Raw genomic sequence first — 26,928 nt, forward strand, 5'->3', positions numbered from 1 at the left:
TTAAACAATTTAAAGGCAATGCTACCAAATATTAATTGAGTGTATGTAAACTTCTGACCCACTGGGAATGTGATGAAAGAAATAAAGGCTGAAATAAATCATTCTCTCTACTATTATTCTGACATTTCACATTCTTAAAATAAAGTGGTGATCCTAACTGACCTAAGACAGGGAATTTTTACTCGGATTAAATGTCAGGAATTGTGAAAAACTGAGTTTACATGTATTTGGCTAAGGTGTTTGCAAACTTCCGACTTCAACTGTATGTCCCCTTTTGTGTTTTACACCTCCAGCAGAGGAATGATATTTGAGTGCATTTTATTCAGTTTCACTGGCATATAGTAGGTTATATGGATGGTCTTAATGTCACGAACTTCAAAATTAGCGTACCAAGGCACAGCGTGCATTGAGTTCTACATCTTTTTAATACAAAGTGAAACTAGAAACAAAACTTACAAAGAACGTGAAGACGTAGTGCCCAAACACTAGGGCTTCCTAAATATGATCCCCAATTAGAGGCAACAATTACCAGCTGTCTCTAATTGGAACCATACAAAACCACCAACATAGAAATACACATTCAAGAACACCCCCCCTAGTCACACCCTGACCTTAATAACCACTATAGAGAATCCAAGGGCTCTCTATAGTCAAGGCGTGACAGTACCCCCCCCCCCCTCCCAAAAGGTGCGGACTCCGGCCGCAAAACCTGAAACCAAATGGGGAGGGTAGGGGGGGGGGGGTGACTAGTGTCAGTGGCGGCTCCGGTGTGGGTCGTAGCCCCCACCCTGACCACGGATCCGGCAATGGAGCTGGGTTGGACGCCGCACCCGGACTGGGCACCGGCGCAGCGGAAGGCTCCGGCCATGGAGCTGGGTTGGACGCCGCGCCCGGACTGGTCTCCGGCGCAGAGGAAGGCTCCTGCCTTTGAGCGGGACTGGACGCCATGCCTGGAATGGGAACCATCGCCGGAAGCTTTGGACTGGGAACCGTCGCCGGAAGCTCTGGACTGGGAACCGTCGCCGGAAGCTCTGGACTGTGAATGGGCACTGGAGGCCTAGTGCGTGGAGCCGGTATAGGTGGCACCGGACTGGTGACATGCACTTCAGGGCAAGGAGGCACAGGACGTACCGGACTGGGGAGACGCACTGGAGTCCAGATGTGTGGAGCCGGCACAAGTTTCACCAGACTGCTAACCGGAACCTCTGGTCAAATGTTGAGCAGAACACACTTGCACAACATCACTCTCACATCTCTCTCTCTCTCTCTCCCCCAACTTCTCCATATCCTCCCTGACGGTCTGGCTCTTGCCTCGGCTCGACCGGCCACCCCTTGTGCACCCCCCCAAAAAAAAACTCTCGGGGTTGTCTTTGGGCTTTCTGTGGTCGCGAACCCTGGCGTCGTCGCTGTCCTCCATTATTACCTTCCGTCTGCCGCCAAGGAAGGGTTTCGCATCCAACCATCACTTCTTCCCATGTCCAAAACTCCTTTCCCTTTTGGGCACGCTGCTTGGTCCTGGTTTGGTGGGATATTCTGTCACGAACTTCAAAATGAGCGGACCAAGGCGTAGCGTGCATTGAGTTCCACATATTTTTAATACAAAGTTAAACTAGAACCAAAACAACAAAACTTACAAAGAAGATGTAGTGCCCAAACACACTAACACAAACAATGTCCCACAAAGCAGGTGTGAGATAGGGCTTCCTAAATATGATCCCCAATTAGAGGCAACGATTACCAGCTGCCTCTAATTGGGAACCATACAAAACCACCAACATAGAAATACACATTCTAGAACACCCCCCAGTCACACCCTGACCTAAACCACTATAGAGAATCCAAGGGCTCTCTACGGTCAGGGCGTGACACTTAAACTACAGCAATGTATGTCTGAGATTATATGAACATGACTGGGCATTCAAACATATCTGTACCTATTCATCATCATCAATAGCTTCTACCAGGTCTTCCTCATATATTTTTTTACATGTTCTGTGTCACCAGGAAAGGTTTCTATCAACCCTTGATACAGTTTGGAAATCAACTTGAGGTTTGTCAGACTGCCTTAACATAGCATCTGGCTTGTCCAGTGTTTGCTGCCCAGAGAGAATAAAGTGTTGTATCAAAAATTCACCTCACCTCCATCACAGACTTCCCTGGCTGCCTGACCCTGCTGAGACCCCTGTCAGGATCAGATCCTACTAAAATGAAACATGACTAAGAATGATCTTGCTGTAGATTTATACATTATATTATCCAACAATAGAATCAATGGTTCAATAATTGAACTGACCATTATTCCCAGAACCCAGACTGAAGCTTTAAGCTTAATCTGCTGTCCTGTAGCTACTGTAGGTCTACCCATCAATTCCAGATGGAACTTTGTATCATTCACTAATAGTCCAGAGCTTCCGGCGACAGTTCCCAGTCCAGAGCTTCCGCCTGCCTCCATGGCAGGCTCTTCTCTCCTGCCATTATGTCGTCCCAAGTCCAGGATGTTCTCTCCCTAATCTCCTCCAAAGACCAGGATGCCATTACCTCCCGGGCACGCTGCTTGGTCCGTTGTTGGTGGGATCTTCTGTCACGTTCGTTAGAATGAGTGGACCAAAGCGCAGCGTGATCTGGGTTCCACATCTTTTTATTACTAGGTGAAACTCACAGCAAAACAAAAAAACTATAAATCTCAAAACGAAACGTGAAGCTAACAATAGTGCATACAGGCAACTATACATAGACAAGATCCCACAAAGCACAAAGGGGAAATGGCTGCCTAAATATGATCCCCAATCAGAGACAACAATAAACAGCTGCCTCTGATTGGGAACCATACCAGGCCAACATAGAAATATAATTACCTAGATGACCCACCCTAGTCACACCCCGTGCGCCACCCTATGGGACCCCCAATCACGGCCAGTCGTGGAACAGCCTGGATTCGAACCAGGGTGTCTGTAGTGATGCCTCTAGCACTGAGGTGCAGTGCCTTAGACCGCTGGGCCACTCGGGAGTTTTAGAGAAATGTCATCATCGAATATTGTAAGAGTTTAAATCTAGTAGTAGCTACCGGAGCCAGGTCAGCTCTAGCCTCTAGTTATGTCAGATAGTAATAATAGCAACCTCATATTGCTATCTAACAGCTGTCGACATGCAAGTTTAGATAGCTGGCTAAACTAAATACCAATCGAAAAATTGACTGACATAGTGACTGACATAAGAAATAAACTGCTGATGTTCAACCAAATGTGGAAATTGCACCAGGTGTATTCTACTATTCTTACTCTCAATAGTAATGAGAGCCTGACTGAGTTACAAAACAAACATATTTTTGGTGGGTTGGAGGCCCTAAGCGAACGCTTATGTCGCTTATGCCTTGAACCGGCTCTGATAAGAGTATTGCCATACTCTGCCTACTTCCATAATCACTTTAATATATAATTATTAGTGTGCATGTAAACTTACTCAAACCAAGATGGACAAAAAAACAAACATTTGAGAGAACCAAACCCATTGCACAATTTCTGAGCGAATATTGCATTAACGTCCTCCTTTCCAGACCAGCATGGTTAAAGCTGTTCCTGCGCTGTAAGTCATGTGGGCCTCGTCAGCCAGGCAACTTGCATCTACCCAGAACACAAATGCCTGCCTCCCCAGATAAAGTTATAACACCTGCATACTTATTTAATTGACTCTTAGGGTTAGGTCTCTGAGATTATCAAGCAAACGTACACAATATACATTTTGAGCTCCATTTATTGAATCATTTTTTAATATTGGTTTTTATTTACAGACCATGATATATTAATTCTGATATTAAAAAGTTATCATTTTCAGGAGGCCAGACATTCACATAATTTATTTAAGCATTCACATGTGAAGAACAAAACGATGATGAGCGGTAAGTCAAAACATTCCCCAGAACACTTAAAAACAGACAGAAGTCGAAGAGTTCCCTTGAATAAAATACCAAATTGACACGCATGTTATTTTATTATATTAGATATCTAGAGGTTTTGCCATATGCACAAATCACATTCAATAATTTACCCACAAATAAAACTGCAACATAATGATTGATGACAAGTAGAGCTTTTTAAACATTTAAAACCAAATATCCTGTACTAAGAGCCTTAGAGTTCCCATAGTCACTGACCAGCAGGTATACTAACCTACTCCTGTCTCATTGGAATACAACTATAACATTACAGTCTGACCGTCAGACAGACACAACTTGCTAATAGGAGGGAGCAGGTTTATGGAAAGCTTTGTAGAGCGATGGAATGGAATCAGTAGTCAGTACTGCTGTCACTCCCTTCGTTACAGTGGTACTTCTTTTACAACCAGTATCACCTCGAAAAGCTACTGTAGCTAGTATCAGTATTACTTTAACTTTAAATCAGCACATTCAGACTTGTACTCAGAGAGCCCAATAACTACCACTCCGTTCCAGTTTGTGTCAGTTAATTCTAGATTATTTTAGAGTACCGGTATCTCAAATGTAGAATATCCTATATAGACATGGAGTGGTCAGACTCAACCAAGTAAAGTAAACAATTTAACATTCAAAAGAACATCCCAAAAGATTGCCATTTAGCTGGCATATACACCTATAATAAAACATCGCTTTCAGCAGTTGTGGCCATTCTACAACATTCAATTGCTATAGTTCCAGTTCTCATTTCCTCAGCGTTCTAAGCTCTAGAACCTTAGTGGAGATCTAACTCTCCATGGAGTCCAGGAACTCTCCCTCAGTGATGTGCTCCAGTCGCTTCAGGACTTGGTGGGCGCTGGCTGTGGGGTAGTCTGCCACAGGGTAGTCTGCAGGACTGCTGGGTGATGTGCCCTGGAAGGAACAGCAGAGAGTATGGAGGAAGGGAACCAGCTGGGTGATGGAGGAGAGAGAGCGACGGGTGAGGAGGGGGAACTCCAGACGCTCCGTAGACGACTCGTCACTCAGCGCCTGGAATTATAGGACATGACATCAACAGAATGGGATGAGCAGATCGCACGATTGAGTCATGTTATCATGGTGACTATAAGGACATGAGTTATCTTGCTCTATAGTGGTGTTTGCGTTCTCTTACCCCGTAGCGTTGGTGTAGAGCCTCTAGTACTTTGACAACATGGGGTTTGCACTCCTGCTCTCCCTCCAGGATACCATTCTCTGGGCCACTGTAGCGGCTTATATCCACCTCTGGAACAAAGGCCCAGCGATACCTTGACACACACACGAGCAGAGAACATTTAATTGTAATCATGCTAAGCACAGCCTATATAGATGCTAAGCTGATATTAAGCAGGGTGAGGCTCTCACATCTGAAAGAGGGGCATCTTCTCTGGGGGGAAGGCCAGGGCAGTGTCCAGGAACTTGCAGGCAGACATGTACATGTCCAACTCTGGCTGGGGGAATGTCAATGGCCCATTCCCCATGGACCCACGTACCACTTTAGTCAGCCTGACAGAGAGAGTAAAAGAGGAGGGAGAACAAAGAAAAGGGCATTAGACAACATATTGAAACATGGTGGTGATAGTTACATGAGAGACTGTCTCCTACATATTAGATAGATGGACAGATACATTGATGCGTCTACAGTAGACTGAGTGATCATGGACTCACTTTGCCACTTCTTTATCTTCCGACAAGGCTTTCTCCAGACGGACAAATGTGTGAATCTGACAAACAAAGATCAAAGACACCATTAGAAGACAGGACTGGACAAACACTACCAAAGACTTTTGACATGCCACCTCCCGGCTGAAAACAATGTACATAGCTACAATGTATACATGCATTGAAATTAGAAAATTAGGGCTGTGACGATATTTTTCATGGCAAAAAAATAAAACACGAAGCAGACAAAACTTTTTGGTCGTTTAAAAACCTGCTGTATGTAAAATATTGTGTGATATAGCTTTGAAGATAAGCAAATGAATGAATGACAACATAATGATATTTGATTCAAACACTAGGGCTGTTTTCCTATAGGAGTTAAATGCGCTTCGTGATTTGATTCCTTGCCATGATATACTAATGAGTATCTTGATACTGGTTCCTTCCGGCCCTACAGGAAATCAACAGTGACAGGAAGTGATGTCATCAGGGTGGGGGTTGTTCCTCACCAGTTCTGTGACCATAATTGGCCAGAGGGAGGTGAGGTGCTGGGGGGAGATCCGCAGCATAAGAACACGGAACGTCAGAAACATCTGGGCAGAAACGGAGGGCGTTTGACCAATACGCAGAGCCTCTGTCAGCCGCTCTGAGGGAGAGGGGAGGAGGAGAGAGAATAGGATACCCGCATTACATTATACTGTATATTAATAATTAATATTGGCCTTATAAAATGTTAATGTCTCACACACTCTCATTATCTATCAAATGTGATGGTCTACACCAGTATTTCTCAATCCTGGTTCTGGGGACCCAAATGGGTGCACATTTAGTTTTTGCCCTAGCGCTCACACACTTCATTCAACTAATCAGGTCCTCATCAATCAGGTGTGTGAGTGCTAAGGCAAAAATAAATAAAAGTGCACCCATTTGGGACCCCAGGAATGAGAAACTGGTCTACACACTTTGTCAATACACACAAAGAAATGCCCAGAATACACAGAAACACAGAAAGCACACCCACCTTGGATGAGGGGCAGGTAGAGGTGGTACTGGTCTAACTCTCCACTGAACATGGCAAAGGCCTGACGCTTCAGTAACATGGGCTTCTGCTCTGCACTGGGGAACAGCTTCAGAGAACTGCTCTGCATGCCTGCAACACACACACACACACACACACACACACACACACAGTTAACACACGTACAAATGCACGCACACGGATGCACACACACACCTACTCTACTTACTCATGAGATCTTTGAACATGGTCTTCTCATGGGTCAGCAGGTGGTCGATGATGGACCTCCAGCTAAAGAAACAGAGGTCAAACACAGTCATTTTCTTTTAACAATTTATTTTAAAATATTGATTTGTCAATATTTACATGGCATGCACACACTCAAACACAAGCACACGCACAAACACAATCTTACTGGGGGGCACAGGAGACATCCATGGTGAAGAACAGGGGATCCATGTAGAGTTCGAAGGCCTCTTTTTTCCAGGCCCTCTTGGTGTAGGCGTACCCACTCAGATTGCTCAGGAGCTGGGCACCTGCACCGAAACTGGGCATGTTGTAGGCACTGTGGTTCTTCAGGTAGGGGAAGACGTAGTACATGAGGCGAGAGATGAGAGGGACGGCTTTCTCCTTTTCATCACTGCGATACACCATGTCCAGAAGAGGAGCTAGAACCTGCAGAGGAGGAGGGTCTGTCAGAAATAGAAACACATACATAGGCATGAGAGCAATAGGTGCACAGATCCACACACGGACACACCTACCTCTGCCAATAGCGCTAGGGCTTGTACACTGTACACAGAGGGCGCTGAGGAAGACACCATAGTGCTGGCCTGAGCTTCAGAATCTGGAGAAACAGAGAAAAGAGAGGAAAGGAAAGAAGGAGATGGGAACATAAGGGAGTCGTTACTCATGAATATGTATGACTTTCTTCTCCAGTGCCTGCCCTGAGGGCCTACCTAAGGCTTAACCTCCTCAGGGTAGCGGGAAGGATCTCCATCTCATCCTTCAGGCCACATCCTGGGTGCACTGCTCGCAGTGATGCAGCAGGGCACTTAGTTCCACTACTGGGGACCGGTTGACATGGGTAACACCAGAGGAGAGGCACTTTTGTGAGAATAGTGTCCTCCTTCCTCACTGGACCACTACACTGGGGGACATACTGTCGTGAGGAAGTGCTGTGTTTCCATGGTTACAGTATAAGTCTGTGGTCTCTCTCAGTCCACTCTAATGTAGACCTGAAGAGAGCGGAGGAGAGGATGGAGGAGACTGTTGGTCGAGGTGGGCCCTTTTGCTTTTCTCAACTAATGATGTGGAACGTGCATTAGGTGCCGGGGTTTGGTTGCCATGGTTACTGAGGAGCATGTCCTGAGGGTTAAGGAGAGGGGTGTCAAACTCATTCCATGGAGGGTTTAGTGTCTGCGGGTTTTTGGTATTTCCTTTCAATTAAGACCTAGATAACCAGGTGTGTAGAGTTATTTACTAATTACTGACCTTAATTCATCAATCAAATACAAAGGAGGAGTGAAAACCCGCAGACCAGCGCTTCCCAAACTCAGTCCTCGGGACCTCAAGGGGTGCATGCTTTGTATTTTGCCCTAACACTAGACTACTGATTCAAACCATCAAAGCTTGATGATTAGTTGATTATTTGAATCAGCTGTGTAGTGCTAGGACTTAAACCAAAATGTGCACCCCTTGGGGTCCCGAGGACCGAGTTTTGGAAACCCTGCCGCAGACACTAGGCCCTCCATGGAATGAGTTTGACACGTGGTTAAGGAGGTTAGCAGCTCTGACCCATTTTAAAGCCTAATGTACACCTTCCACTTCAAAATAACATCAATTGAACATCCGCTTCCATCCGCAGCTCCTTGGAAGTGTCCTGGAAAAGTGCAGATATGTACGGACAGGAGTGGACGTTCGATATTGCATTTTTAGAGTGGACCTAGCATATGGTGCGGAAGCACAAGGTGTAAATTAGGCTTCAGTCTGTTCCTGATAGAAGCCAGGGATGTCTCCAGGTGTGTGTGTGTGTGTTTGGTTACCATAGAGGTCCAGGTTCAGTTCGTTGGATGGCTCCTCGGTCTCAGGACACACCTGTGGCTGGTTCTTGACCTCCAGATTGCGGCTGAGCCAGCTGGTCTGCTCCAGAGATGACCCCGCCACCCCACCCACCGCCTCCAGGATCTTCTGGGTCACTTCCTACAGGACATCACCATGGTAACCATCATTATCATGCATCTCACACTGTACCCTCTCAATCTCACACTAAAGCTTAATTTAGGCCTTTCGTTTTAATGAAACATCCGGTCCTGTCCACACATTTCGGTGTGCACCTGGGCGCACAGGAGCGGATGTTCGATATTGCATCGTTTCATTCAAGCGGACCTAGCGGATGGCGTGGAAGGTGTACATTAGGCTACAGCTAGGGCTGTGCTGCTGTGCTCCATGTCTTACCTGCATGTCTCTAGTGTCCTTCTTATTGTCCAGGTTGGAGAGTCGGTTTACAAAGTCATTGAGGATCCTGTAGTAGGAGAGGAGAAAGATGTCTGTACAGCTATGGATTGGTAGACTAGAATGCAATAATATCTTGTTGATTCTGATACAGCAGCAAACCAAAGCATGTCTATTGATGTGGGATGTACTACTTATGTTTGGAAATAACATTTACATTGTTTCAAACAACAGAGTGTGTTACGCTGGGAAAAATGTCTACAGTAACAAATCAGTATGACCACAGATGTATGCACGCGTGACTGTAAGATGAGTTATTTGTGAATCGAGTGCTGACGTCATTTCCTGTCACAACTTGTGGACTTGTTCACGTGCTGCTGTGCGTTTTGTTGCTAGTGTTACTTTGCTACCTGCCAACTTTACGTATTTTTTAAATTACCGTTTTATATTTTTTCCCCTCGCTCAACTTTTTCACCCTGGACGCTTTATCTGGACATGGTTCTACAGGACCTCCACCAGCCGAAGCTAAGTAGTAACATTAACATTATGCCTTCTAATTGCAGTTACTGTTCTCATAATATACAGGAGAACGATCGCCTTATGGTGAGGATAGCCGTGCTGCAAGCCCAGCTTCAGAAGCAATAGTTAGGCAAGGGTCATTTGCCCCATAGGCAGGGCTCTAACTCTTCTAGCTCCACAAGGAGATAGGGTGCAGGCCAGGCAGCAGGCTGTGCCACCAGTAAGTACAGATAGTAGTATAAATCCCCTCGCACAGTCCCCGCAGCTGGACAATTTTCTCATGGCTTCTGGAAGGAAATGCTGTAGGAATGCTCAACCGATGTCGCTCATTCTGCCGACAGAAACTTTCAACCGGTTCTCCCATTAACAACGAGTCGGAGTCAGAGGCCGAGCCTTCTCTGGTCTCTCCTCCACCCATTATGGGGTCTGAGACGCCGAATCCTCCCACCATTAGCTCTGACAAATTGAAAACCCTAGTTATTGGCGACTCCATTACCCGCAGTATTATACTTAAAAAGAATCATCCAGCGATCATACACTGTTTACCAGGGGGCAGGGCTACCGACGTTAAGGCTAATCTGAAGATGGGGCTGGCTAAGGCTAAAACTGGCGAGTGTAGAGAGTATAGGGATATTGTTATCCACGTCGGCACCATCGATGTTAGGATGAAACAGTCAGAGGTCACCAAGTGCAACATAGCTTCAACCTGTAAATCAGCTAGAAAGATGTGTCGGCATCAAGTAATTGTCTCTGGCCCCCTCCCAGTTAGGGGGAGTGATGAGCTCTACAGCAGAGTCTCACAACTCAATCGCTGGTTGAAAACGTTTTTCTGCCCCTCCCAAGAGATAGAATTTGTAGATAAATTGGCCCTCTTTCTGGGACTCACCTACAAACAGGACCAAGCCTGGCCTGCTGAGGAGTGACAGACTCCATCCTAGCTGGAGGGGTGCTCTCATCTTATCTATGAACTAGCACAGTCAGTGTAGTCAGCTCAACTATCCCCATTGAGACCGTGTCTGTGCCTCAATCTAGGTTGGGCAAAACTAAACATGGCGGTGTTCGCCTTAGCAATCTCACTGGAATAAAGACCTCCTCCATTCCTGTCATTATTGAAAGAGATTGTGATATCTCACATCTCAAAATAGGGCTACTTAATATTAGATCCCTCACTTCCAAGGCAGTTATAGTCAATGAACTAATCATAATCTTAATGTGGTTGGCCTGACAAACATGGCTTAAGCCTGATGAATTTACTGTGTTAAATGGGGCCTCTCCTCCTGGTTACACTAGCAACCATATCCCCTGTGTATTCCGCAAAGGCGGAGGTGTTGCTAACATTTATGATACCAAATTTCAATTTACAAAATAAAAATGACTACGCTTTCGTCTTTTGAACTTTTAGTCATGAAATCTATGCAGCCTACTCAATCACGTTTATAGCTACTGTTTACAGGCCTCCTGGGCCGTATACAGCGTTCCTTTCCGAGTTCCCTGAATTCCTATCGGACCTTGCAGTCATGGAAGATAATATTCCAATTTTTGGTGACTTTAATATTGACATGGATAAGTCCACAGACCCACTCCAAAAGGCTTTCGGAGCCTTTCCTCGTAATCCTGGCCCTTCCATACTCCCTCCACCTATCCAAGGACGTCGGCGTACAACAATCGGTTAACCACCTAACTGAGGAACTTCACTTAACCTTGCGTAATACCCTAGATGCAGTCGCACCCCTAAAAACTAAAAACATTTGTCATAAGAAACTAGCTCCCTGGTATACAGAAAATACCCGAGCCCTGAAGCAAGCTTCCAGAAAATTGGAACGGAAATGGCGCTACACCAAACTGGAAGTCTTCCGATTTTGCTTGGAAAGACAGAACAGCAGTGAGGGTACTATCATCCTATTTTTCCATCTTAATTGAGGAGAAAAAGAACAATCCTACATTTATTTTTGATACTGTCGCAAAGCTAACTAAAAAGCAGCATTCCCCAAGAGAGGATGTCTTTCACTTCAGCAGTGATACATTTATGAACTTCTTTGACAAAAAGGATCATGATCATAAGAAAGCAAATTACAGACTCCTCTTTAAATCTGCGTATTCCTCCAAAGCTCAGATGTCCTGAGTCTGTACAACACTGCCAGGACCTAGGATCAAGGGAGACACTCAAGGTTTTTAATACTATATCTCTTGAACAATTGATGAAAATAGTCATGGCCTCTAAACCTTCAAGCTTCATACTGGACCCTATTTCAACTAAACTACTGAAAGAGCTGCTTCCTGTGCTTGGCCCTCCAATGTTGAACATATTAAACGCCTCCCTATCCACCAGATGTGTACCAAACTCACTAAAAGTGGCAGTAATAAAGCCTCTCTTGAAAAAGCCAAACCTTGACCAAGAAAATACAAAAAAAACTAAAATCGGACTAAATCAAAATCTCCCATTCCTCTCAAACATTTTAGAAAAAGCTGTTGCCCAGCAACTCACTGCCTTCCTGAAGACAAATGATGTATACGAACACTTCAGTCTTGTTTTAGACCCCATCATAGCACTGAGACCACACTCGTGAAGGTGGTAAATTACCTTCTAATGACGTCAGACCAGACCATCTGTCCTCGTGCTCCTAGACCTTAGTGCTGCTTTTGATACCATCGATCACCACATTCTTTTGGAGAGATTGTAAACCCAAATTGGTCTACACGGACAAGTTCTGGCCTGGTTTAGATCTCATCTGTCGGAAAGATATCAGTTTGTCTCTGTGGATGGTTTTTCCTCTGACAAATCAAGGTTCCGTTTTTAGAACCACTATTGTTTTCACTATATATTTTACCTCTTGGTGATGTCATTCGGAAACAATGTTAACTTTCACTGCTATGCGGACAATACACAGCTGTACATTTCGATGAAACATGGTGAAGCCCCAAAATTGCCCTCCCTGGAAGCCTGTGTTTCAGACATCAGGAAGTGGATGGCGGCAAATGTTTTACTTTTAAACTCGTACAAAACAGAGATGCTAGTTCTAGGTCCCAAGAAACGAAGATCCTGATCTCTCTTTTGACAAACATATCAAGACTATTTCCATCTACGTAACATTGTAAAAATCAGAAACTTTGTCCAAAAATTATGCAGAAAAATGTATCCATGCTTTTGCCACTTTTAGATTAGACTACTGCAATGCTCTACTTTCCGGCTACCCGGATAAAGCACTAAATAAACTTCAGTTAGTGCTAAATACGGCTGCTAGAATCTTGACTAGAACCAAAACATTTGATCACTGTTAAGGCTAGGGCTGATTTCAAGGTTTTACTGCTAACCTACAAAGCATTACATGGGCTTGCTACTATCTATCTTTCTGAGTTGGTCCTGCCGTACATACCTACACGTACGCTACAATCACAAGACGCAGGCCTCCTAATTGTCCCTAGATTTTCTAAGCAAACAGCTGGAGGCCAGGCTTTCTCCTATAGAGCTCCATTTTTATGGAATGGTCTGCCTATCCATGTGAGAGACGCAGACTCAGTCTTGACCTTTAAGTCTTTATTGAAGACTCATCTCTTCAGTAGGTCCTATGACTGAGTGTAGTCTGGCCCAGGTGTGTGAAGGTGAACGGAAAGGACAGTTCCCCTCTCTTCACTGGGATTCTCTGCCTCTAACTCTATTACGGGGGCTGAGTCACTGGCTTACTGGTGCTCTTCCATTCTGTCCCTAGGAGGGGTGCGTCACTTACATTTACATTTACATTTACGTCATTTAGCAGACGCTCTTATCCAGAGCGACTTACAAATTGGAAAGTTCATACATATTCATCCTGGTCCCCCCGTGGGGAATGAACCCACAACCCTGGCGTTGCAAGCGCCATGCTCTACCAACTGAGCCACACGGGACTCAACCCACTTGAGTGGGTTGAGTCACTGACGTGATCTTCCTGTCCGGGTTGGCGTCCCCCTCGGGTTCGTGCCGTGGGGGAGATCTTCGTGGGCTAAACTCAGCCTTGTCTCAGGGTATTAAGTTGGTGGATTGAAGATATCCCTCTAGTGGTGTGGGGGCTGTGCTTTGGGAAAGTGGGTGGGGTTACATCCTGCTTGGATGGCCCTGTCCAGGGGTATAGTTGGACGGGGCCACAATGTCTCCCGACCTCTCCTGTCTCAGCCTCCAGTATTTATGCTGCAATAGTTTGTGTCGGGGGGCTAGGGTCAGTCTGTTATATCTGGAGTATTTCTCCTGTCTTCTCTAATTCTCTCTCTCGGAGGACCTGAGCCCTAGGAACATGCCTCAGGACTACCTGGCCTGATGACTCCTTGCTATCCCCAGTCCACCTGGCCGTGCTGCTGCTCCAGTTTCAACTGTTCTGGCTGCGGCTATGAAACCCTGACCTGTTCACCGGACGTGCTACCTTGTCCTGGACTCTAACTAACTCTGTCTCTAACTCTGAATGATCAGCTATTAAAAGCCAACTGACATTTACTCTTGAGGTGCTGACCTGTTGCACCCTCTACAACCACTGTGATTATTATTATTTGACCCTGCTGGTCATCTATGAACATTTGAACATCTTGGCCATGTACTGTTATAATCTCCACCAGGCACAGCAAGAAGAGGACTGGCCACCCCTCAGAGCCTGGTTCCTCTCTAGGTCTCTTCCTAGGTTCCTGCCTTTCTAGGGAGTTTTTCCTAGCCACCATGCTTCTACATCTGCATTGCTTGCTGTTTGGGGTTTTAGGCTGGGTTTCTGTATAGCACTTTGTGACATCGGCTGATGTAAAAAGGGCTTTATAAAATCCTTTCATTGATTGATTAGTCGCTTCGGATAAAAAAAGTCTGCTAAATGGCATATGTTATGTGATCAATAACTGAGACCGGTTTCTGGACATTGGACATCAAGTGAACATTTTAGTACATGTCAGACGGATAAGAAGTTGACGACTAACCCCAGCAACAGGAAGTATCCGGGCGGGGCCAGGTTGAGCTGCACAGACTCTCTGAGGAGACTGAGGAGGGGCGCCACGTTCTCCTGGAGCGCCTGAGCTGGAATACTACCACAGAGACAGACAGACAGACACAAACACACAGACAGGAGGGTGGTGAAACATTGTTAAATAATATCACATGTAGGCAAGAACTGAAGTGTATTACTAACTACATGGCAGTGTGAATCTCTTGTGTTGATGTCGTTGTTTGGTACCTCTGGGTGTAGGCATAGCTGAACTGTAGCATGGGGATGTCTACCAGGATGGACTTCTGCCACACAGACGAAGGAGAGACAGAAGGGAGTTGCATCAACTATGACCACTATGTAATTTCTCTCTGGGTTTAACAGTCAATTCTTTGTGTGTGTGTGTGTGTGTGTATATGTGTATGTGTATGTGTGTGTATGTGTGTATGTGTGTATGTATGTGTATGTGTGTATATACCTGGTCTCCTTTGATCTGGTGGGGTTTCTTTACCACCTCTTTGACCATCTGCAGGATGTTGTCTGTATGGAGCGTTCCCAGGGACTTCACCAGATCCACAATGGTCAGATGAGACTCACTGGACACAGGCAATATCTACAGAGATATGGAGAGAGAAAGAGGAGGAGATAGCATAGAGAGAGGGGGGGCATACTTTGTGTGTCACCCTCTTGTTATGATGGAAGGTGTGTGTGTATGTATGTGTCATCCGCTTGTTGCAAAAATAAATAATACGAATTTACGAATTCGTATTATTAATACGAACACTCACTCTGTTTGTGGTGTGTCTCTTGCTCCTCCGGCTGCTCCACACTGCTCCCACTGAGGCCATGAGCTGCACCCCGTACTGCCCCGTCAGAGGAGTCAGAAACTCCAACACACGCTGCCTCAGGATCTACACACACACACACCAGTACCATCAGAGTAACACACAAATTCACATGCAATACATATCATAGCACTACTTACTTCCCATAAGAACACACTCCCACGCAAACATAAACACAGGCATACCTTGGAGCTCCTGAAGTAGACGGATGTGGAGGCGTGTCTGGTGGTCTGGGCGGAGTCTGAGCCCCTCCTCTGGGACTCCTCCCTCTTGACCACACCCCACAGCAGGGCCATACTACTGAGCATGTGTGGCAGATCCTTGATCACAGCATTGCGTGCATTTCGGATGTCTGCAGGGTCACAGGCCACCAGGGACTGAGAGGGACAGATGGAGACAATAAACATAATTGTTTTCTGCATTCAACTCTGTGTGTCTGAGTGGGCAGCAGAGTGATCCACCTACATGTTGCCAAATCAGTAGTGTGTGTGTGTGTGTGACTCACCTTCTTGTTGTCCAGTAGACAGTGGTGAGTGAGTGTAGTCAGTCCCTCCAGTAGGGTGAGAGGGTAATCAGGAGCAATGTTCTCCTTCCTGCTACTCTGCGAAGCCTTCCCCCCGTCGTGATCGTACTGTTTGACCAGCTCGTCCAGGTTCCTGCAGATCTGGGTGATGAGCGGAGCCACAATGATGCCCAGCGAGCACCCGAGGTAGGGCAGAGACGAGCACAGCAGCGCCACCCAGTGGGGGTGCATGGCATAGCCGTACTGCGGCTGCAGAGCCCGGGCTGCAGCAGACACAAACATTCCCTGGGCTGTGATGGGCTGGGTCTGGACGTACTGAGCTGCCTTGATGGACTGTTGTAACAGAACCCCTGTCTGCCATTCCTGCTTCATGGTTGAGGAGGCAGGGGTAGCTACAGGTGTGTCACAGGGCTCATCGGGGTGCGGGGTTGAACCAGACCCCCCTGGCCACACGTAGTACTCCAGGACGATGAGGGCCTGTAGGAGCTTGAGCAGCTCCATCTGTAAGGGGTATTGCTCCTGCCCCCCTCCCCCTCCAAGATTCACCAGGCTCTCCTCAGACAGGCCCACCTGTTCATCGAACAGATTCAGACACCCCATGGCAGAGTCCTTCTCCACCCCTTTCTGGCTGATGTACATGGAGGCTGAGAGGGTGAGAAGGGCGTACTGCTGCACCTTACACCCAGCCAGCAGCTTGCGGATGGCCTCTGGGCCGACCCCAGCCTCCCGCTGGGTGGAGCTGTCCCTCTGACCCCGCACCACACACCCCAGCTGGGTCACCAGGCGGGTCAGCACCCCCACGCTCTTCACCTGGACCTCCCTGTTCCCCTGCAGCTCCCTGGGACCCAGGGTGAGGTAGGACGGGTAGTGGGAATGTAGGAACCTCAGGCACAGCGATACCAGCAGCTCGATGAGCAGGGAGGGGGGAATGGAGGGCGAGGAGGTGGGCGAGAGCAGGCGTCCATGGAAGCCTCTTCCGTCCTGGGCCTGCTGGTGGCGCTGGAGAAGGTTAGAGACCAGGTTGAGGTGGGCGGCTGAGCTGGTGTCCAGGGAGGTGGAGGAGAGGGCGTCCACTAGAGGGCGCTGGGCGCTGCTCCTCAACAGACTGTCCAACAGGGCCAGGCCGTGGAGCAGGCGGGGCCAGCCGCCGGGCACAGAGTACAGCAGAACATGGCGGAACAGAGAGTCAATGACTTCACGCTTCTCACGCTCCTGTTTGAGGAGACGTGACTGAGCCATGGCTTCACGCTCCAGGTCATCCTCCTCGCTCGACAGCGAATCGGAGGCCTGCGTGTGTTCCGATTCCACCCTCCTCAGGCAGCTGACCACACCTCCTTCCTCTACGCTACAACCGTAAGTGGCGGAGCTGGAGTTCTCTGTGGAGACCTGGGCACCACTGGTGTCAGCTGACTCGGTGTGTTCGCTCTCTTCCTCCTCCACCTCCTCCTCCAGCTCGTCTTCCCCCTCTGTGGCCTCGCTCTCACTGCAAGACACCCCCGTGGAGTCAGCCGCTGGATTGGTCGTCTCTGGGTCACGCTCCAGCTCCCCCCACAGGGCCTCCCGGTCCACCAGGATCATGTGACCCAGTGTACCCTCATCTGGTTGGGTGCTGGTTGCCATGGCGCCCGTGGAACCCTTGGTGGTGCTTCGACTTCTGCTGTTTAAATCTTTCAGATTACCTACAGAGAGAAAGAGGTCTACCAAAACAAATACACACTAGGAGAGCAACATCCCTAAACACTCCAACAATCACCACTTAACACTCCAGAACACACACAAACACACGCACACACACCTGCGGTGAGGTTCTGTTTGACACTCTGGATGGTGCAGCGCTGGGTGGAAGGGTGGAGCAGCAGCAGCAGAACAGGCTCCAGGATGCGGACCACGTCCTGCAGGGAGAGAGCCCTGACCAGCCAGCACTGGGCTGCAGCACTCACAGAACCATCTGGGCTGTTCAGACAGTCCATCACCACACACAGAGACCTGGGACAGAGATACACAGAGTCAGTCATAGGGAGATGACGGACAGACGCACAATCTTAAATAGTGCTCTGAGAGAGAGAGAGACAGAAGAGAAGAGAACACACAGAGAGAGAGACAGAGAGAGACAGAGAGACAGAGAAAAATAGTCCATCTCAGTGATCTGAGGAAAGCAGAACAGGTTCACTATGGTAGTACAGTCGTGGCCAAAAGTTTTGAGAATGACACAAATATACATTTCCACAAAGTTTGCTGCTTCAGTGTCTTTAGATATTTTTGTCAGATGTTACTATGGAATACTGAAGTATAATTACAAGCATTTCATAAGTGTCAAAGGCTTTTATTGACAATTACATGAAGTTGATGCAAAGAGTCAATATTTGCAGTGTTGACCCTTCGTTTTCAAGACCTCTGCAATCCGTCCTGGCATGCTGTCAATTAACTTCGGGGCCTCATCCTGACTGATGGCAGCCCATTCTTGCATAATCAATAATTGGCGTTTCTCAGAATTTGTGGGTTTTTGTTTGTCCACCCGCCTCTTGAGGATTGACCACAAGTTCTCAATGGGATTAAGGTCTGGGGAGTTTCCTGGCCATGGACCCAAAATATCGATGTTTTGTTCCCCGAGCCACTTAGTTATCACTTTTGCCTTATGGAAGGTGCTCCATCATGCTGGAAAAGGCATTGTTCGTCACCAAACTGTTCCTGGATGGTTGGGAGAAGTTGTTCTCGGAGGATGTGTTGGTACCATTCTTTATTCATGGCTGTGTTCTTAGGCAAAATTGGGAGTGAGCCCACTCCCTTGGCTGAGAAGCAACCCCACACATGAATGGTCTCAGGATGCTTTTCTGTTGGCATGACACAAGACTGATGGTAGCGCTCATCTTGTCTTCTCCGGACAAGCTTTTTTCCGCTTTTTTCCCCCAAACAATCGGAAAGGGGATTCAGAGAAAATGACTTTACCTCAGTCCTCAGCAGTCCAATCCCTGTACCTTTTGCAGAATATCAGTCTGTCCCTGATGTTTTTCCTGGAGAAAGTGGCTTCTTTGCTGCCCATCTTGACACCAGGCCATCCTCAAAAATTCTTTGCCTTACTGTGCGTGCAGATGCACTCACACCTACCTGCCTGCTGCCATTCCTGAGCAAGCTCTGTACTGGTGGTGCCCCGATCCCGCAGCTGAATCAACTTTAGGAGACGGTCCTGGCGCTTGCTGGACTTTCTTGGGCGCCCTGAAGCCTTCTTCACAACAATTGAACCGCTCTCCTTGAAGTTCTTGATGATCCGATAAATGGTTGATTTAGGTGCAATCTTACTGGCAGCAATATCCTTGCCTGTGAAGCCCTTTTTGTGCAAAGCAATGATGACGGCACATGTTTCCTTGCAGGTAACCATGGTTGACAGAGGAAGAACAATGATTCCAAGCACCACCCTCTTTTTGAAGCTTCCAGTCTATTATTCGACCTCAATCAGCATGACAGAGTGATCTCCAGCCTTGTCCTCGTCAACACTCACACCTGTGTTAACAAGAGAATCACTGACATGATGTCAGCTGGTTCTTTTGTGGCAGGGCTGAAATGCAGTGGAAATGTTTTTTGGGGATTCAGTTCATTTGCATAGCAAAGAGGGCCTTTGCAATTAATTGCAATCATCTGATCACTCTTCATAACATTCTGGAGTATATGCAAATTGCCATCATACAAACTGAGGCAGCAAACGTTGTGAAAATAAATATTTGTGTCATTCTCAAAACTTTTGGCCACGACTGTAGAATCATGAAACCGAATACACTGGGGACCACAGCACAAACTGCTGTTGGGCCCAAAGACCAACCACTGACCATACTTCAAGCTCTGTACTCACCGGTCAAACGAGCGGTTCAGAGACATGGTCCGGTTTGACTGGTTCTCCCTGGTCAGGTGCCACAGCACTGAGAACCTATGTAGGGCCTCCAACCGTACAGCCTGAGGGAATACACACAACATAACTGACATGCTAGTTAACTTCTTTGGGGTAGGGGGCAGTATTTTCACGTCCGGATGAAAAGCGTGCCCAGAGTAAACTGCCTGCTACTCAGGCCCAGATCCTAGGTTATGCATATTATTAGTAGATTTGGATGGAAAACACTCTGAAGTTTCTAAAACTTTCTGAATGGTGTCTGTGAGTATAACAGACACCAGGCAAAAACGAGGCAAAAACAGGCAGGCAAAAACGAGAAAAAAAATCCAACCAGGAAGTGGGAAATCTGAGGTTTGTAGGTTTTCAACTCTTTGCTTATCCAAGATACAGTGGAAATGGGGTCATGTTGCACTTCCTAAGGCTTCCACTAGATGTCAACAGTCTTTAGAACCTTGTTTGATGCTTCTACTGTGAGTGGGGGCGAATGAGAGGAGATTGAGTAAGGTCTCTCCCAGAGTGCCACGAGCTGACCATGCGCAACCAATTCTCCGGTTGGAACATCATGTGAGAGTTTAGCTGCGTTCCATCGCATTTCTGAAGACAAAGGAATTCTCCGGTTGGAACATTATTGAAGATTTATGTTAAAAACATCCTAAAGATTGATTCTATACATCGTTTGACATGTTTCTATGGACTGTAACGGAACTTTTTGGACTTTTCGTCCGTACTTTCCGCTGGACTTGCACGCGCGCCGTGAGTTTAGATTGTGTACTGAACGCGCGAACAACAAGGAGGAATTTGGACATAAATGATGGACATTATCGAACAAAACAAACATTTATTGTGGAACTGGGATTCCTGGGAGTGCATTCTGATGAAGATGAATAAGTGAATGTGAATGTTTATGATGTTATTTCTGACTTCTGCTGACTGCACAACATGGCGGATATCTTTTTGGGTTGATTTGTCGTCTGAGCGCTGTACTCAGATTATTGCATGGTTTGCTTTTTCCGTAAAGTTTTTTTGAAATCTGACACAGCGGTTGCATTAAGGAGAACTGGATCTAAAATTCCATGTGAAACACTTGTATCTTTTATCAATGTTTATTATGAGTATTTCTGTAAATTGATGTGGCTCTCTGCAAAATCATCGGATGTTTTTGGAACTACTGAACATAACGCGCCAATGTATACTGAGATGTTTTGATATAAATATGAACTTTATCAAATTAAACATACATGTATTGTGTAACATAAAGTCCTATGAGTGTCATCTGATGAAGATCATCAAAGGTTAGTGATTAATTTGATCTATATATTTCTGCTTTTTGTGACTCCTCTCTTTGGCTGGAAAAATGGCTGTGTTTTTCTGTGACTTGGCTCTGACCTAACACAATCGTTTGGTTTGCTTTCGTCATAAAGCCTTTTTGAAATCGGACACTGTGGCTGGATTTACAACAAGTGTATCTTTAAAATGCTGTAAAATACATGTATGTTTGAGGAATTTTAATTATGGGATTTATGTTGTTTTGAATTTGGCACCCTGCAGTTTCACTGGCTGTTGACGAGGTGGGACGCTACCGTCCCACATACCCTAGAGAGGTTAAACACAGAGGATGACTTACTGTTTGTTATATCACATGAGTTTAGGCTGGAGTATTTGTTCATATGTTAGGTGGCTATATGTAAAACCTCGGTGCTGTTTAAATGCGTTAGGAGTATTGGATGGCTCTTTGCTGTAGGCGTCTAGTGTAGAGGTCGACAGATTATGATTTTTCAACGCCGATACCGATACCAATTATTGGAGGACCAAAAAAAGCCGATACCGATTAATCGGCCGATTTTCTAAATGTATTTGTAATAATGACAATTACAACAATACTGAATGAACACTTATTTTAACTTAATATAATACATCAATAAAATCAATTTAGTGTTGGAGAAGTAAAACAGCAATTTGTGCCATGTAAGAAAGCTAACGTTTAAGTTCCTTGCTCAGAACATGAGAACATATGAAAGCTGCTGGTTCCTTTTAACATGAGTCTTCAATATTCCCAGGTAAGAAGTTTTAGGTGGTACTTATTAGAGGAATTATAGGACTATTTATCTCTATACGATGTGTATTTCATATACCTTTGACTATTGGATGTTCTTATTGGCACTTTATTGCCAGTGTAACAATATAGCTTCCATCCCTCTCCTCGCCGCTACCTGGGCTCGAACCAGGAACCCATCGACAACAGCCACCCTCGAAGCAGCGTTACCCATGCAGAGCAAGGGGAACAACTACTCCAAGTCTCAGAGCGAGTGAAGTTTGAAACGCTATTAGCGCGCACCCCGCTAACTATCTAGCCATTTCACATCAGTTACACCAGCCTAATCTCGGGAGTTGATAGGCTTGAAGTCATAAACAGCTCAATGCTTAAGCATTGCGAAGAGCTGCTGGCAAAACGCACGAAAGTGCTGTTTGAATGAATGCTTACGAGCTTGCTGGTGCCTTCCATCGCTCAGTCAGACTGCTCTATCAAATCATAGACTTAATTATAACATAATAACACACAGAAATACGAGCCTTAGGTCATTAATATGGTCGAATCCGGAAACTATCATCTCGAAAACAAAACGTTTATTCTTTCAGGGAAATACGGAACCATTCCGTATTTTATCTAACGGGTGGCATCCATAAGTCTAAATATTCCTGTTACATTGCACAACCTTCAATGTTATGTCATAATTATGTAAAATTCTGGCAAATTAGTTCGCAATGAGCTAGGCAGCCCAAACTGTTGCATATACCCTGACTCTGCGTGCAATGAACGCAAGAGAAGTGACACAATTTCACCTCGTTAATATTGCATGCTAACCTGGATTTCTTTTAGCTAAATATGCAGGTTTAAACATATATACTTCTGTGTATTGATTTTAAGAAAGGCATTGATGTTTATGGTTAGGTACACGTTGGAGCAACGACAGTCCTTTTTCACGAATGCGCACTGCATCGATTATATGCAACGCAGGACACGCTAGATAAACTAGTAATATCATCAACCATGTGTAGTTATAACTAGTGATTATGATTGATTGATTGTTTTTTATAAGATAAGTTTAATGCTAGCTAGCAACTTACCTTGGCTTCTTACTGAATTCGCGTAACAGACGGGCTCCTCGTGAGGCAGGTGGTTAGAGCGTTGGACTAGTTAACCGTAAGGTTGCAAGATTGAATCCCCGAGCTGACAAGGTAAAAATCTGTCATTCTGCCCCTGAACAAGGCAGTTAACCCACTGTTCCTAGGCCGTCATTGAAAATAAGAATGTGTTCTTAACTGACTTGCCTAGTTAAATAAAGGTGTAAAAAATAATAATAATAAAAAACAAAAATCGGCGTCCAAAATTACCGATTTCCGATTGTTATCGGTCGACCTCTAATCTAGTGTCATGATATTACAGTAGAATCTTGTTAGTGTGTGTGTGTGTGTGTTCTGTACCTTGTCTCTGTGCAGTAAAGCCTGGCAGACGATGTCCTCACAGATGGATGCGGACGGGGCCAGGCAGTGGAGCCGATAGAAGAGCTCCACACAGGAGGTGTGCTGCTCTCGACGCTCCACATCCAGCTGACCCCACAGCACCTGGGCCACCCGCTGCATGGGATCACAAAGGTGAAATGTTAGAGGTGATGATGATCGGTGTTCATTTGGATCAACTTAACGCAGCAGCATCAGATTACTAATGATCCTGATTTGGTAATAGGCAGCAAAAATGAAAAAGGTGATGATGCTGTTGGACATAGAGTTACAGATGACACATTCACTAAGGAAATGTACACATTTCATCATATTATACAGTAACACGTCAGACCAGCTAGGACTACTCATATTATGTTCCCTCTTTATGTGGCAGTAATACAAGCCCCCTGCCATGGTAGACCATGATTTCCTGACCTGGTAGAAATCTGTACTCTGCTCGATGGCGTTGAGCAGGCCTGGGTAGATGGGGGGCACAGTGACCATCTGCAGCCGCCCGCTCAGGGGGTTGGCGTTGCTGGCCTGGTAGCGCCTGGTCTTGTCCTGGATGACCAGGGCCAGGGACTGGGAGTGGTTGATGAGCTCCAGAAGAGAGGACACAGCCGTGTGCTGCACCTGGTAGTCCCTCGACAGGCAACACAGGGTCATCAAGGACCTCAGCCACAAAGGCAGGCAGCCCACGTCACTGTCTGAAGAGAAAAAACAAAACAATATTTTGGTTACTTCCCATTCAATGAGTTCAAATTAGTCAAGATCATGAAAGCATATCAGTATACTGACTTGAACCATCATAAAGTGGTCAATTCAGCCCTGTTAGTAAGCCATGTTAGGAGTAGGAGTACACACTAAAGCTTAAGCTTTTCATTTGAATAGACAAACCAGCACCCCAGTAAACCTATTGGTTAAGAGTAGAGTTGTAGAGTTATACAAATTCCCCTATGTGGACTCATTTGTGTGAATCTGACATGCAAGACTACTGCGTGGCTAACTAACTACAGTAAGTTTGTGTCGAGCTGTACAGACTGACCTGTATGGGTAAACAACCATTATTGTGTAAAAGTGTATACTGTCACCTGTATGGTGGAACATGTCGCTGTAGAGCACCTGGCTCTCCTCCTCACTCAGGTACAGGGGGAAGGTGGTACACTCCAACAGCAGGTGGCATGCTGCCGTGAACGCCTGGCGGCACTCCTCTGAAATCTCCGCCCTGCCCCGGGGCATGTACCCTGCCCCCCAGTCCACCCCTCCTCCCGTGCCCCCTCGCCCTTTCTTCTTCTCTGTAGGGTGGACAGGGAGGTCTGGGACAGGGGGGTCCGAGGTAGAGCGTGGTTTTTGTTTGTTGGGGGTGAAGAGCTCGGCTAGCTTGTCTTTGATCTGGGTGGTGGTGATCTGAGGGCCCTCCTGGAACGAGGTCTTCCCACCAGGGGAGAGGGCAGCGGGGTCCGGCTGTACAGCCTCCTCCTGCCCCCTGACGTCCTCCACCTGAACCAGCAGGTACCTGGGAGGGGAGAGGAGGGAGAGAGATGGAGAGAGAGAGTTGATCAAGTTGTTTTGATTGGTGCATGCTGTGCTTGATGATTGTGTGTTACATGTTTTCCAGATGTGATCATGTTCTCTACCAGGTGGTTATGAAGGCCAGTATATCCAGCAGACACTGGGTCATGGTCTCCACATTGCCCCCCTTCCTCCACACACTCTGGCACTCTTTCACGATCCCCACCCCCTCGGGGCTCAGTCCCGCCCCTGGTAAGAGGTGCAATTGCGAGGGTGAGGCGCTGATGCCCAATCCGCTGTCTTCAGACCGAAGGAGCGGGAAGGCGCCGTCTCCCTCTACCGGGCCAGTCTCCTGCTCCACAACCCCATTCAGCTCTTCCTCTGGTTCTGCATTGTCATGGTTAACGTTGACCCGACTGCCCTCTTCCTCCTCCCTCTCCTTCTCCATATCCTGTATCTAAGGGGAGAAAATGTATGATCCAACCAGAAGACCACCAATGAGGGAGAGGGTAGTATGACCTTAAAAGGACAGTTAGAGAACCGTCTCCTTGTCCTTAAACTCAAAAAATATTTTCTAAAAGTCCTTACTGAGAACTCCCATCATGATCCAGTCAGTGACTGAAAGAAGCTAAAGATCAGTGGGAGCTGTGTTTATGTGACAGACAGACAGACAGGCCAGTGTTACAGCTGGACTCCAGACCTTGTTTATATCTGCAGGGAGAGTGCAATTAGAAGATTGGTTGGCCTGGCCTGTGTAGTCTGGATCTACCATCAAGACAAGAGGAGTACAGTACATGAGAGACAGCCTGACAAGGAGCTAACCCTGCCAGGAATGTTATCCCTCAGTCAGACAGGTCACCTACCAGACAGTTTATCCTGAGGGCATGACCATTCTTAAGTACCTCAGTAGTGTTGCATCCCTAACTCCCATTTTCCTTCTACTCCTAAATTTACTCCTGAGGTGCTGACTTGTTGCACCCTCGACAACTACTGTGATTATTATTATTTGACCATGCTGGTCATTTATGAACATTTGAACATCTTGGCCATGTTCTGTTATAATCTCCACCCGGCACAGCCAGAAGAGGACTGGCCACACCAGCCTGGTTCCTCTCTAGGTTTCTTCCTAGGTTTTGGCCTTTCTGGGGAGTTTTTCCTAGTCACCGTGCTTCTACACCTGCATTGCTTGCTGTTTGGGGTTTTAGGCTGGCTTTCTGTACAGCACTTTGAGATATCAGCTGATGTAAGAAGGGCTATATAAATACATTTGATTTGATACTCTCCATACGCATGCCAGTTTCTCGGAACCACTGCACAAACTCACACAGCCACTGACCGGAACAAATTTGAAGCTCTCCTCCTGTATCTGTGACGTCACTTTCTGTGTCTGTGACTCCACCTCCATGTCCATATAAGTCACGGGCATCTGGATCTTACTGAGCACCTTGAAGCAGGTGCGCAGGCCCTGTGTGAGCTCCGATAGGTCCAGACAGGTCATGTGGGTGCGGAGTGCATGCAGCATGCGGCCAAGCATCTGGGGCAGGAACTGAGACTGGATGTCAGCATGGAGCTCCTATTGGACCAGACACACAGAGACAGACCAATCAGATAGGGTTAGAGAGAGCAAGAAAGGGAGAGAAAGAGAGGGGAGAGAGAGAGAGAGAAAAAGAGAGAGAGGGGAAAAATAGAAGCGCGTGTGTGTGTGTACCAGAGGGATGACGTCCAGTAGGAACATGATGAGCGTGGAGATCTCTGTGACAGAGGGAGCAGGAGAGTCACTGTGATACTGCAGAGGGGGCGGCGGCAGGTCAGCTGGGTCGCTATGGAGACAGAGACACAGAGAGAGATCAGCTAAACAATATAAGACATTCGAGTTGGAGAAAGATGCTTTATAACAGCAAAGCTACAGTGACTATTCCAGAGGAGGTACAGTAGGTGTTAGTAGAGGCGTTACCTACCTGAGGCAGGTGCAGAAGTGGCAGGTAATGTAGTCCCACAGGAACTCACTGTTCATGGAGCTCACCAGCATGTTCACCGTCTTTATGATTTCTGATGCGTTCTTGTTCTCTTTTATTTTACTGCACAGACAACACATCTAGGCAGTCACTATCATGTCGATCTCTTTTTAGGAAACTTC

At 46.5% G+C, this 26,928-nt stretch overlaps 1 protein-coding gene across 5 annotated transcripts in view; it reads right to left on the reverse strand.

Annotated features, from left to right (window-relative positions):
- Positions 1–3,732: 3,732 nt before the first annotated feature.
- The window catches only part of LOC139546464 (protein DOP1B-like), a 49,206-nt gene continuing 26,010 nt past the window's right edge, over positions 3,733–26,928 (reverse strand). For 2 of the 5 annotated variants that reach the window (XM_071354869.1, XM_071354865.1), the window contains 26 exons: positions 26,750–26,869; positions 26,500–26,611; positions 26,116–26,364; positions 24,917–25,248; positions 24,371–24,795; positions 23,715–23,986; positions 23,262–23,414; positions 19,743–19,843; positions 17,694–17,884; positions 15,881–17,595; positions 15,561–15,752; positions 15,319–15,441; positions 15,009–15,143; positions 14,780–14,835; positions 14,526–14,630; positions 9,084–9,150; positions 8,672–8,828; positions 7,391–7,473; positions 7,042–7,301; positions 6,856–6,917; positions 6,630–6,758; positions 6,118–6,254; positions 5,615–5,670; positions 5,312–5,452; positions 5,082–5,214; positions 3,733–4,957 (listed from right to left, as the gene is read on the reverse strand). In XM_071354869.1, the coding sequence (XP_071210970.1) occupies positions 4,715–4,957; positions 5,082–5,214; positions 5,312–5,452; positions 5,615–5,670; positions 6,118–6,254; positions 6,630–6,758; positions 6,856–6,917; positions 7,042–7,301; positions 7,391–7,473; positions 8,672–8,828; positions 9,084–9,150; positions 14,526–14,630; positions 14,780–14,835; positions 15,009–15,143; positions 15,319–15,441; positions 15,561–15,752; positions 15,881–17,595; positions 17,694–17,884; positions 19,743–19,843; positions 23,262–23,414; positions 23,715–23,986; positions 24,371–24,795; positions 24,917–25,248; positions 26,116–26,364; positions 26,500–26,611; positions 26,750–26,869 (5,749 nt within the window). In that variant the 3' untranslated portion in view covers positions 3,733–4,714. The remainder of the gene's footprint in view (positions 4,958–5,081; positions 5,215–5,311; positions 5,453–5,614; positions 5,671–6,117; positions 6,255–6,629; positions 6,759–6,855; positions 6,918–7,041; positions 7,302–7,390; positions 7,474–8,671; positions 8,829–9,083; positions 9,151–14,525; positions 14,631–14,779; positions 14,836–15,008; positions 15,144–15,318; positions 15,442–15,560; positions 15,753–15,880; positions 17,596–17,693; positions 17,885–19,742; positions 19,844–23,261; positions 23,415–23,714; positions 23,987–24,370; positions 24,796–24,916; positions 25,249–26,115; positions 26,365–26,499; positions 26,612–26,749; positions 26,870–26,928) is intronic. The other 3 variants (XM_071354867.1, XM_071354868.1, XM_071354870.1) reach the window with 3 other exon arrangements.

Source organism: Salvelinus alpinus, chromosome 20, assembly GCF_045679555.1.
Source record: "Salvelinus alpinus chromosome 20, SLU_Salpinus.1, whole genome shotgun sequence".
Lineage (NCBI taxonomy): Eukaryota > Metazoa > Chordata > Actinopteri > Salmoniformes > Salmonidae > Salvelinus > Salvelinus alpinus.